The 12,810-nt window shown below is 42.8% G+C and overlaps 1 protein-coding gene across 3 annotated transcripts in view; it reads left to right on the top strand.

Moving 5' to 3' along the window:
* The window catches only part of LOC114606418 (contactin-associated protein-like 4), a 278,819-nt gene that overhangs the window by 176,980 nt on the left and 89,029 nt on the right, over window positions 1–12,810 (top strand). For all 3 annotated transcript variants that reach the window (XM_077936037.1, XM_028748648.2, XM_077936035.1), the window contains exons 8-9: window positions 3,858–4,119; window positions 7,677–7,826. In XM_077936037.1, the coding sequence (XP_077792163.1) occupies window positions 3,858–4,119; window positions 7,677–7,826 (412 nt within the window). The remainder of the gene's footprint in view (window positions 1–3,857; window positions 4,120–7,676; window positions 7,827–12,810) is intronic.

The raw sequence follows: 12,810 nt of genomic DNA, 5'->3' as shown, positions 1-12,810 counted from the left end.
TTAGCATTTTAGTTTAAGTAATCCAGGATGCTTCAAGGCACAAACAAAATATTATTGTAAAAGGTAAAAAGAAAAAAGAAAAAAGCATTTACTCACTCAGAATACTTGTTGAAGAGTAACAGATACAGCAGCTTTGTTCAGGCAGGCTTAAAATGGTAATTCAGTTTCAAAGACTTGCTTAAAGGTAAAGGGACCTCTGACCATTAGGTCCAGTCGTGGCCGACTCTGGGGTTGCGGTGCTCATCTTGCTTTATTGGCCGAGGGAGCCGGCGTACAGCTTCTGGGTCATGTGGCCAGTATGACTAAGCCACTTATGGCGAAACGCCGTTTACCTTCCCGCTGGAGCGGTACCTATTTGTCTACTTGCACTTTGACGTGCTTTCGAACTGCTAGGTTGGCAGGAGCAGGGACCAAGCAACGGGAGCTCACCCCATCATGGGGATTCGAACCACTGAGCTTCTGTTCGGCAAGTACTAGGCTCTGTGGTTGAACCCACAGCGCCACCCGCGTCCCTTTAAGACTTGCTTAGGTGTAGCTTAAAATGTAGTTTGAGCTTGGAGGTCAAAGTCTTTAGATGTTGTCACATTGCTGATAAAGCGGAAAGAGATGGAAAGATATGGATATGGTGTGCCCAGGCAGATAGGAGAATATATAGCTATGCGCTCCCCCTGTCAGGGCACAGTGGGGGTGTCTCTCACAGAGTTCTCTCTAGGACATTTACAAGAAAACTCTGTGAACTTCAGCTCCTGTCGTTTGCCTTTCTAGCAAGACATGAATTGTTGGTTTGACTGCATTTCAAGTATCCTGCAGATCAGGAGGCCCTTCTGAACAACGTAGGATGGGATAGGTTTTCTTGGGCTGCTGGGAGAAGGAGGAGGTGAGAAATGCCATTTCTGCGAACTTCTTTAAGTTAAATGATTTTAAGAAGAAAATATGACTTCAACTGATTGCACTCCCTCAGAAGCCCTTTACACTTCATCTCCCATTGTGGACATGAGTCCCAACACCCCAGAGAGGCTTTGGCGTAGGGCCACAGAGAGGAAGGCTCGGGAAACGTTCCTGCCATGAACTTTCTGAACATATTATGGGTTTCAACTGTGCTCCATTACCTCCATTTGCATGAAAGTGGCTTACATTTAAGTACCCTCTTTTAATTGGGTTATGGATTAAGCTGTAAATCACAATGGAGAAGCTAGCATTATTGACTCTCTGTATGCAGGAACTGCAAGGAGATGAGGGCATGGAATAAATGGTGGAAACTGACCCAGTTCTTCCATCATTCCAAAGTAACATAAATATGGGATGGAGACAAGAGTAATGTAATCGCTAATGGTGTGAATGGTGTGTCTTGTTTTGTGTTGACCTTGTTGTTGTTGACATCCATCAGTCTTGAGAGACAATGGAATGTATCTCTGGGGATGAAGTCAAACCACTGAGTTAGCAGCACTGAAGTGAGCTCCCTGGGGTGCAAGCTTGGGCAGTGTGTATGGAGGTCCTGGGCTGCCCAGATGACAAGATCTGTTTCTTGGCCTTGCTGATGTGGTCCAAAGGAAAGCAGAGGAATATGTTTGGCATAGAAAAGAGGACAAGGAGTTGCAGCTTGATTACAGCTGGAAATGAGGATTAAGGAGTTAGCTGGAACTTTGGGATTGGATTGTGTCTGGATCATGTTGGCTGTGGTTACAATGAACAGCTAAAAACCCAGTCTTAATAAGCTTTATTGTTTTCAGTACTTTCTCTGATAATAGTGCCTCATTTATTTAGAATCCCTTTCTGCAGCTGTGGATCTATGTGCCCCGCCCCCATCCCCATGAGAACTATTATATGTTGTTGTTATCTGCAAAGTACAAGAGAGGCAAAATATACCTTCTTCTGTGCCAGTCTATTATTCACATCAACAAGACTCTAGGGCTCCTTCAATTGTTGTGTCCATGTGGAAACTACAGTGGTACCTCGGGTTACAGACGCTTCAGGTTACAGATGCTTCAGGTCTCCACTAACCCAGAAATAGTACCTCGGGTTAAGAACTTTGCTTCAGGATAAGAACAGAAATTGCGCAGCAGCAGCACGGTGGCAGCGGGAGGCCCCATTAGCTAAAGTGGTGCTTCAGGTTAAGAACAGTTTCAGGTTAAGAACGGACCTCCAGAACGAATTAAGTTCTTAACCTGAGGTAACACTGTACTGAAAATTGCCTCCTCTTGCTGGTGTTTCATGCATTGTCTTTAACATTTTGAAAGGTGCTAACTCACTTTCTCCCACTAGAAAATACCACATTTTTTGCTCTATAAGACTCACTTTCCCCCTCCTAAACAGTAAGGGGAAATGTGTGTGCATCTTATGGAGTAAATGCAGACTGTGCAGCTATCCCAGAAGCCAGAACAGCAAGGGGGATTGCTGATTTCACTGCGCAGCAATCCCTCTTGCTGTTCTGGCTTCTGAGATTCAGAATATTTTTTTTCTTGTTTTCCTCCTCCAAAAACTAGGTGCGTCTTGTGGTCTGGTGTGTCTTATAGAGCGAAAAATACAGTATATCCCAGAACACAAAATCAAATAGGGTAGCACCTTCATGGTTGCCCCCCAAAGGTCTGCATTTCAAGGGCCCTCTTAGCTCAGGCCCCATCTGCATTATATATTTAAAGCACTAAAGGTAAAGGTAAAGGTACCCCTGCCCGTACGGGCCAGTCTTGACAGACTCTGGGGTTGTGCGCCCATCTCACTTAAGAGGCCAGGGGCCAGCGTTGTCCGGAGACACTTCCGGGTCACGTGGCCAGCGTGACATCGCTGCTCTGGCTAGCCAGAGCCGCACACGGAAACGCCGTTTACCTTCCCGCTAGAAAGCGGTCCCTATTTATCTACTTGCACCCGGGGGTGCTTTCGAACTGCTAGGTTGGCAGGCGCTGGGACCGAGCAACGGGAGCGCACCCCGCCGCGGGGATTCGAACCGCCGACCTTTCGATCGGCAAGCCCTAGGCGCTGAGGCTTTTACCCACAGCGCCACCCGCGTCCCACAGCGCCACCCGCGTTTAAAGCACCCGCGTTTAAAGTATTTAAAGCACTACAATGCTGCTTTAACAGTTATGGCTTCAGCCAAAGAATCTTGGGAATTGGTTTGTTAAGGGGGCTGAGAGTTGTTAGGAAAATCCCTAGCCCACTCAGAGAACTATAATCCCCAGAATTCCCTGGGAGCAGGTACTGATGGATAAACTGCTATGAATATTGTAGCTCTCTGAGGGGAATAGGGTTCTCCTAACAACACTCAGAACCCCTAACTAGCTACAGTTTCCAGGGTTCTTTGGCTGATGCCATGGCCGTTCAAAGCGATACCGTTGGGCTTTCATTGTATAGTGCAGATATGGCCTTAGTCCGTGAACTGGTATGCAAGTCATTTAGCCGCAGCTCTTTCCACTTCTGGAGACAGCAACAGCATCCTAGTTAATCCTAGGACTCCACACTATCACCAACAGGCGAAATGTAGTTTTATCTTGTGCTTGCCACATATGGAATTTCCACATGAAACCACCAGCTGATGCAAAGAATCTGTGAGAGTCTTCTAACACTATGCTCAGAGACTATCTATTTCACCCTGAAAGCACTTACACAACAGCCTCCATCTTCTTCAAATCAGCCCTATATTTGTCCTGGGTTTGCCCGCAAAACCACTGATTGAGACATTGTAATGGTTGCCATTGTCAGGTTTGGAGTTGTTGCTTTGCATTATTCCATCTGTATCTTGTAATGAAACAACCAGCTAGATTCAGATTTTATCACTTCATACCTAATTATTGCTAGACATAGGCATTGAAAACTTGTTTGTGTATGCATTTACCCAATATTTTGTTTCTTTCATTTATTTCTAGGGCAACATATCTTTCGCCTGTTCGGAGCCCCCAATTATTCCAGTCACTTTTTTAAACCCCAATAGTTATCTCTCATTGCCTGGCACATCGGGGCATGATGAAATTTCGATCAGTTTTCAGTTTCGGACCTGGAACAACGAAGGGCTCTTACTGTCAAGTAAACTATATCAGACTTCAGGTGGCCTCCTCGTGTATCTGAGTGATGGGAAAGTTAAACTGAGCCTCTATAAACCAGGAAAGACACAGAGTGACATCAGTGCAGGTAACAGAAAGCAGGTGAAAAATAATTGTGATGTGATTACACTGAAGTGTCACATTCCAGAGGTCCAATATAGCTGACTTCATTGTTTGTGGGGTTGTTGTTGTTGTTGTGTGTGTGTGTGTGTGTTTACACACCTTCCTTTTTTTCTTCCCCCACCTCTCACACAGAGTGTTCTATAAATGCTACACTGACCCAAGATTCATCTTGCATATGTGCTTTTAAAAATCTAATCCAATCCATTTCTGTGTTCTGAGCTGTCTGTTCCAATCTTGAATTTGTGTTCTGTTCTGCCCTATGAAAAACAAAGCTATGGGTTCCCCATCCAGTCTAATGGGTAATCTAAACATGGTTATAGCTCTCCTCCTTTTGGCAGAAGTTGATGAAATCCGCAGGTGGAGGAGCCCTTTCACAGTGGATGGGCAGAACAACCCAAACCCCAAATCTACCATGATGGGGAGGATAAAGTGAGTTGAAAGTGTCCCTTTGCCCAGCCTTGCGCCAGCAGTGGGGAGCCCCATTGTCAAGGAGCGACACAACATGCCCACTCAAACATAAGTCTGAAAAATGGAGCATTTGGGGTGTTGGGAGTGGGCAGACCTGCACCAGTACAGGGTTTTCTGGATCCATTGCTGATCCTGCTGCCATCACATCCCTGGGAGCTGGTACACTGAAGTTTGGGATCTGGAAGAATGTGCTCCCACTTTCTGCCCTGGCTAGCACGAGGAGCAAGGTTGTGAAGTGGCAGCAGTTACACCACTTCACCAAACCTCACCAAAGTAGTCCATAGATTTGAAGTGACTCCTTCACACACACTTATTGTCAAAGCTTCTGATTATCCAACTACTTTGAATTCTTACCAAGATATTTGGACAAAGGAAAGTGTGGTGTACTGTCTACACTCTTGCAGTGCTTACTGCAGTATATAAAATGCACTAGACGGAATGTAGACTCTTCTGCTGGTCTGCTGCTGAAGGCAGAATGCTGAACTACCCAATTTGCATCCAGCCAGCTAGACCACACATTCAATGAGTCCTTGTCGGGAATATCCCCTTCCCCATAATGGTGCTTTCCTTTTTAAACCTAGCTTTTTACATGGGTATTTGGGACAAGCTGGTGGTACTGTTGGATTACGATTTGGCTACTGATTTATTTTACTGTTGACGGGTTGTGTTTTTATGCTGATACATTTTGTTACACCTATTGCTGCTGTTTGTGAAATTGTAGCCCAATCTGAGATGGGATAGAAAGGGATATAAATGTATAAACACCTGAATGGAGCGCTACACATACTCTGCACACACCGAGAGTTCTGACAATGTGTTTGGTAACAATAAGTAGCAATGGTTTCTTATTGTGTGGACAGAGCCCTCCACTCATATAACTGCAAATGTAGAGGCTCCAATATTTTGATGAATAAGTGTAGGGGAAGGATGGAACCCACTGCCCTAGCCCTATGTGCATTCACTGATCTCATGTTTGGAACACCGGCATGGAAAATGTAGTCTAGCACTCTGCTTCCAATAGCATTCTGTTTCCAATCAGATGTGCCTGGAAAGATCTGGAAGCCTGAGCAAGACTCTGGTCCCAGCAAGGTCAATCTTACATTTGACAAACAATATTCAGTCTTAGAAATATCAATAAGGCATTTCTTCCTAAAACCAGAAGTCCCTAATGCATGCATCCTGTCTGTCATTAAGCTCTTGCCTGGATCTAAGTTTCTCTTCTTATTTAAAGCATCTGTGCCCTATAGAAAGCATGATGAAATCCCCTTTTCAAAAGAAAACAGGATCTGCATCTCAACAATTACTTACAGCTCTCCATAATGAACGGTAACAGCAGTGTAAAATTTGAAATAATTGACTGGTTGCCAGCAGCAATCCAGTATCATGTTGATGATTTACATAGAGCGTTCATCCCAGAATGGAGGCTTTGACATTGATTTTAGTAGCAGCAGGATCAGCTTCAATGTATGCTAACCAATTCAAATAAATAATGCAGAGAGTGTGCCAATTTATGACTAAGAGGCTTCCCTGAGCTCACCATCTGAAAATGTTAATTCCACGTTAAGAGTGTCACTGATGTGCAGTTTACTGTGATGTATCTGACTTCCTCCAGAGCAGTTTAAATCACAGTGCAATTACATGCATGTTAATGACACAATCTGAGTTCAGCGTCTCTTTAACAGGTTTCTGGAATGCGCTGTCATTTCCAACTGGCTTTCTGATACGCTATTCTGACAAACTGGCGAACTACAAACACAAATCAAAATCTGTAAAATATTCTTCAACAATTTGAAAATCCAAACAACAAAAAATCAAAGTGCTACATTAAAGTAGACTTTATGTTAATTTTAATGTGACTAAGGCAAAAGCCCTGCGCGGTTGCAAATGTAAGTTTATGTTTGCTTAGGCAACTGCAGCATGTTAAATCTTTCAATAAGACTCCTGCTTTCCTCAGCAAAAAGTTATCTAATGAAACCATACAGTGAACTTTCCCCCCTTTGTACATTTGAAGTGTTTATTGTAGCTACATTCATTGGAGCAAATCAAGTCTGCAAGTAGAGATTGAGTAATTAAATTATGGATGGTTGGACAGTTTTGTTCCCCCTACAGGCAAAGACTTATGACCTGGCTTTCACACATACAGTATGTGATAATTAAATCAGAGCATATTACTTTGAGCACAGCTCTGAGACTTCATTACCAGAGATTTATAAAGATTTCTTTGTCCACATAAAAACAGAGGAAAATGGCACATATTAATTCATGAATGATTAACTTACAATAAACCAAGACCTTCTGTTGCAGAAGGGTTGCTTTTATCTAATGATCCCTATGCAACCTCTTCTGTGAGTTGGCCGTCAAATGTTTGGAAAGATGGAGCTTTTAAAGCAAGAAACTAAGACAAATATAACTTCAGTTAAATGATGGCTCTGAAGTTTTAAGAAGGCCAAAAGTCTGTGCTGTTAGAATTTTCATTAAGCTCTAGAGTTTTGCCAACTGCAATGGTGGAAGCAACACGGTCTTCCAACAGAAATATGGTAATTTTGTGTGAGTTTCCACCTTCTCCCAATTAATCGTGACATCCTGGCAAAGAGGTCGGAATTGCATGCAATGCTTCATCATGAATGCTTTGTAGCTGAAACCAAGCATAGCTAAACCAAGCAAAGGCAATCCAGGTGAATTTATTCATATGTTGTCTAGTACTCCCATTGGCAATGACAAACTTATGGAATACATTTTGCAGTATTCTATGAGTGAATGCATTGAATGTGATGCATTAATTTGCTTCAGTGTCTGGTGAACAGTTTCACACTTTGCTTCCATCCTATTAGAATTTGCTGTCTTGGTTCACTGCTAGTCAAAACATTTGACAGATACATGCACACTTGAATATATTTCAGTGGGACTTCTGGAGAAGCACACTGTAAATGAGACTCACTATTACAAATATCTGCTTCTGATTATTGAGAATATTGCATTAATATCCCCCCATGAGATGTTACACCAATCTGCATTGCTGTTCGCAATCTTTTCTCAAATGCTTTCTTCTTTTAGGTGCTGAATTACATAATGGACAGTGGCATTCTGTATCTTTGTCAGCTAAAAGAAACCGCATAAGCTTAGTAGTAGATAATGAGTCAACCTCTTCCTCTCATGCGTCAATACCCATACAGATTTTTTCAGGAGACACTTACTACTTTGGAGGTAAGATGCATTTTGTTGTTGCTGTTGTTTCTGGCCAAAGGTTGCTGACTTGGGTATGAATTTTGCAAATGCATTAATGGTGTTTTGTTACAGAATATTGGCAAGCAACATGCATGTTATTCCTTAAAATAACACAAGTTCAGCTTCATTTCCCGTGCAAGCCATTAGCATTTTCTGAAATTCTGGGTTTACACAGGGTAATTGAAAACAGCTATCAATTGTTGTTGACTTTAGTGGATATCGTGATTGCATCTTCAGGCTGTTAGTCAGCTAGAGATGGAATCTTAAAGCATTTTAAGGAGATTTCTGCTATATTTTACGTAATAAAAATTAACTGCTTTACCGCCCAATAGTTGTAGTTGTCATATTAAGGTTGATCCCATTGTCTTTGCTTGCATATTGCCTGGATTGAACTTGATAGTAGCATTATTGGGGAACCATATGAGCAACCGGGCAAAAAATATCCATAGTACTTTTCCTAAGATATTACAATATTGTCAAATGCTGTGCTAAGCAGAATGCGCATGTACAATGAATAAAAATGTCACTGGCATCTCTAGGAGTGGCTTGAGACATTCTAAACCAGAATGGAGTGAGGCAAGCCTATGAGGTTCATCTCTGTTACCCCATTTCTTTTTTAGAAAGCAAAAACTGAGCCTATCCATCTTCTTTGTTGGAAAATGTGTGTGCGGTCTCCGTTCTTGGGAAATACATGTATTGTCTTCACACCTGCTGCACATACATCTCCTATGAGAGGAGATGTGCATGTTCAACTTTGGGCATTGTGAACAAGAAATGAGAATGAAGCACAGCTCACTGTATTTCCTCTGGGTGTAACTTTTGGGTTGCCTTTTTTAAGAATCAGAACACTCAAAATGGTACTAAGGCTTCATCCTCCCCTTCAATGTTATACGCCGTATTGTGAAATGTCCATACAGTGGTGCCCCGCAAGACGAATGCCTCGCAAGACGAAAAACTCGCTAGACGAAAGGGTTTTCTGTTTTTTGAGTTGTTCCGCAAGATGAATTTCCCTATGGGCTTGCTTCGCAAGACGAAACGTCTTGCGAGTTCTTGCAAGTTTGTTTCCTTTTTTTAAAAGCCGCTAAGCCGTTAATAGCCGCTAAGCCGCTAATAGCCGCTAAGCCGCTAAGCCGCTAATAGCCGTGCTTCGCAAGACGAAAAAACCGCAAGACGAAGAGACTCGCAGAACGGATTAATTTCGTCTTGCGAGGCACCACTGTAATAGCATTGTAATTTGTTGATTGTATACTGAACATGAGTTTATAAATTTAGCATAAAGTATTTTAGGGTAGGGATATAAGTTATGCTGAGGCCTTGGTTGTGCCTGATGTCTCCGATGGGTTTAACTCATGTTTGCATGCATAAGGTCTGTGATTTAATCCATAGTTTCTTCAGCTGCAGAGGTATTTGGGCTGCTTGATGAGGTGGCTTGAGGGTACAGTCATACCTCGAGTTAAATATGCTTCGAGTTGAGCGCGTTCGAGTTGCGCTCCTCGGCAACCCAGAAGTAATGGAGCACATTACTTCTGGGTTTCGCCGCTTGCGCATGCACAGACGCTCAAAATGACATCACGCACATGCGCAGAAGCAGCAAAAAGTGATGCGTGCGTGCACAGACACGCCGTCGCTAGTTACGTTTACCTCTAGATGCGAACAGGGCTCCGGAATGGATCCTGTTCGTATCTAGAGGTACCACTGTACAGGGCTAGGTTGATCAATGCTGGATAGATTAGGGATGGCACCAGAAGAGAAGCAATGTGTGAGGTGGTCTCAATGGCAGTAGCACATGGCTGTAGTGGGACAGTAATGTTTCCCTGACCTCCCAGCAGTTGAGTCACTGCTGCTTACTGGGAAAGGTGCTCCTGCCTCTGCATTTGTACCATGCCGGCCTCCTCACTTGCTTGCTCCTCTATGCCATCCACTCCTGCTTGATGGGCAACAGTCCCCAGCAAAATACATTGTTTTCATGATTTGTTATCATTTTGTTTGTCCACCCCACAATCTAAATGTCAGCACTTTAATTCCTGCTATCCTTATGACATTGTTGGGATTCATGCCCTCAGAAGGAGCCATCTTGCCTCTGAATTTAATCAAATTCTACCCTAACCCTTGTATATATATTTGGAGGGGGAACATTTTTAAGATGCCCAGGGCAAAATTCTCTGAATTTATTTGCATCTAATTTGGCAGGCCTTATTCACACTGGTAGGGCTAACAGCTAACATACCTGCACATTTCATCCACTTCTGTCAAAAAGACAAAAGCAAGGTTATAGCCATTTATATATTTTTAAATTTCCTAATAAAAAAAAGGGGGGGAATTGACTAGATCTCAAAAAATGTAATGGCTTTCCTTGCAGAAGACTTATACAATCATTCTTCTGATATTAGACAGGATTCATGCCCTCTGAAGACAAGGTCCTGCATGCACCTTTGTCTGCTTAATTTCAAAAATATGTTTTTTAAAAAAGTGTTAGACATTACTTTCTTCTTCTTCTTCTTCTTCTTCTTCTTCTTCTTCTTCTTCTTCTTCTTCTTCTTCTAAGTTTCCTGCACAGAAACCCTTGTAACTATTCTTTGGTAGGCTTTAGCTCCTCTGCAGGGACTACCATGTCAGAAAATTCCATCCATTTCTTCCAAAAGGTCAAAACATTATAGTCATTTTTAATTCCCCAATAGTGGATTGAGGGGTGGGGAGTGGACACAGATGGATGAATCAATTCAGGCAATCCATGAATCACCTCAGACCAAGGAGATCTGTTGTATAAAGTGCCAAATGTGAATCTAAATTGAACCATGCCATCCTTTCTTAGTCCTACTGGGTATCTTACCTGAGGAGATCAGTATAAATCTCTTATCAGAAAATTTATGCCAGGCACATTGGAAACTGAATTACTTACCCATAACCCCAACCTCATTGAGAGAAAGCTTTGGAATCAAGCCAGCAATTTGGACAGTGTAGTCCAAGCACTAATCTCTACTCAAACTGTTGTGGAAAAGTTAAGGAAGAATGCATGAAATCAGAAGTTCATCACTTCCGATTTGTAGCCCAGTCATGCACCCTGCAAATTTCTAAAATAATGGCTGGTAGTGTCCCCTCTTTCCCTCCCTTTCCCTTTCATCCAGGCACTATGGGATACAATGTTTTTCCTGTATTATCTCAGTTGTTCCATTTTTTCCAGAAGTTGTTCTGTTGATTTGTTTTGTAAATGCCAAGTTTGTGGTAGCTAGTTTTGTTTGCTTTAAATCTGGAAGACAGAATACTTAAAAAGTGTGGAGATTTGTGTGTCTCCCTCCCTGCATAGATGTAATTAGTATTCAAATTCTCTATCGTTTTGAGGTCAGGCAGCATCTTGAGGTGGGAGACAAGAAGGTGCCTTCACATCAGACCTTGTATTTTAAAAAGTAAGCAGCAAGGGAAGATTAATGATAAAAGAGAGAGAAAACACAGCAAATTCATCAAATTCTATCATACATACTAAATGGTTTCTTTCACTTTGATATATATGAACTTAGCACACTGGTCTGAAATCTGACCATCTGTTCTGTTAATAATGGTAGTGAATGATTTATTCTTTACCAAAAGAATCCTAGGACAATTTTTGGTTATTGTATTGTTTTAGAGACAGATGCATATGAAGGAACCTTAGAGCGATATCTTTTTATATCATTATCTTTGCTCTGGAAAACAACTAAAAGTTAGAAAGCTAAAATTCTAAGTATTATCAAACTCTGCTTCCCTCCTAAATGGACCACTTTGAAATGACAGTGAAGCTGAACAGAAATATGTAGTAAGCAATGTTCCCTTATTGCAAGCCAATGGCCTTCCTGCGTAATGAGGATTTAGTTTCCAAAAGAGTTGAAAAGAGCAAAGAACCATCCTAGTTCCAGATCAGAGGATATATAATTGAGTACAGTTGTACCTCAGGGTACAGACGCTTCAGGTTTACAGACTCCACTAACCCAGAATTAGTACCTCAGGTTAAGAACTTTGCTTCAGGATGAGAACAGAAATCACGTGGCGGTGGCAGCGGGAGGCCCCATTAGCTAAAGTGATGCCTCAGGTTAAGAACAGTTTCAGGTTAAGAATGGACCTCCAGAATGAATTAAGTTCTTAACCCGAGGTACCACTGTACTTCAATTAGTCAGGTATGGCTTGCAACCATGTCATTGTTGTTCCATCCTCTCTGAGGCCAGTAAGACATAGCTGCCTCCATATGCTTCAAGTCAGTGTGAACGCCATCAAGCACACAGGAGTTTGGGGTCAGTGAGAGAGACACTGGGCTTGTATTCCAACTTGGCCACATGTAGTTTTCACTATCCGTAAGAAATTCACCTTGTATCAGTGAAGATGGAAGGAATATGGAGATTCCAGTATTGCAGGGGCTTGGACCCAGGATGCGGGTGGCGTTGTGGTCTAAACCAGTGTTCCCCAACCTTGGGCCTCCAGCTGTTTTTGGACTACAATTCCCATCATCCTTGACCACTGGTCTTGCTAGCGAGGGATGATGGGAGTTGTAGTCCAAAAACAGCTGGAGGCCCAAGTTTGCGGAACACTGGTCTAAACCACTGAGCCTCTTGGGCTTGCTGATCAGAAGGTCGGCAGTTTCGAATCCCTGTGACGGGGTGAACTCCCGTTTCTCTGTCCCAGCTCCTGCCAACCTAGCAGTTCGGAAGCATGCCAGTGCAAGGAGATAAATAGGTACCGCTGTGGTGGGAAGGTAAACGGTGTCTCTGTGTGCTCTGGTTTCCGTCACAGTGTCCCATTGTGCCAGAAGCGGTTTGTCATGCTGGCCACATGACCTGGAAAGCTGTCTGTGGACAAACGCCAGCTCCCTTGACCTGAAAGCGAGATGAGTGCCGCAATCCCATAGTCGCCTTTGACTGGACTTGACCATCCAGGGGTCCTTTACCTTTTTACCTTTACCTGCAGGGGGTTACCTTTTCTCTAAGTGAACAAGCCC

The sequence above is a fragment of the Podarcis muralis genome, chromosome 11 (assembly GCF_964188315.1).
Source record: "Podarcis muralis chromosome 11, rPodMur119.hap1.1, whole genome shotgun sequence".
Lineage (NCBI taxonomy): Eukaryota > Metazoa > Chordata > Lepidosauria > Squamata > Lacertidae > Podarcis > Podarcis muralis.
The sequence above is the reverse complement of the archived record's forward strand: the minus strand, read 5'-3'. Positions and strand labels throughout refer to the sequence as shown.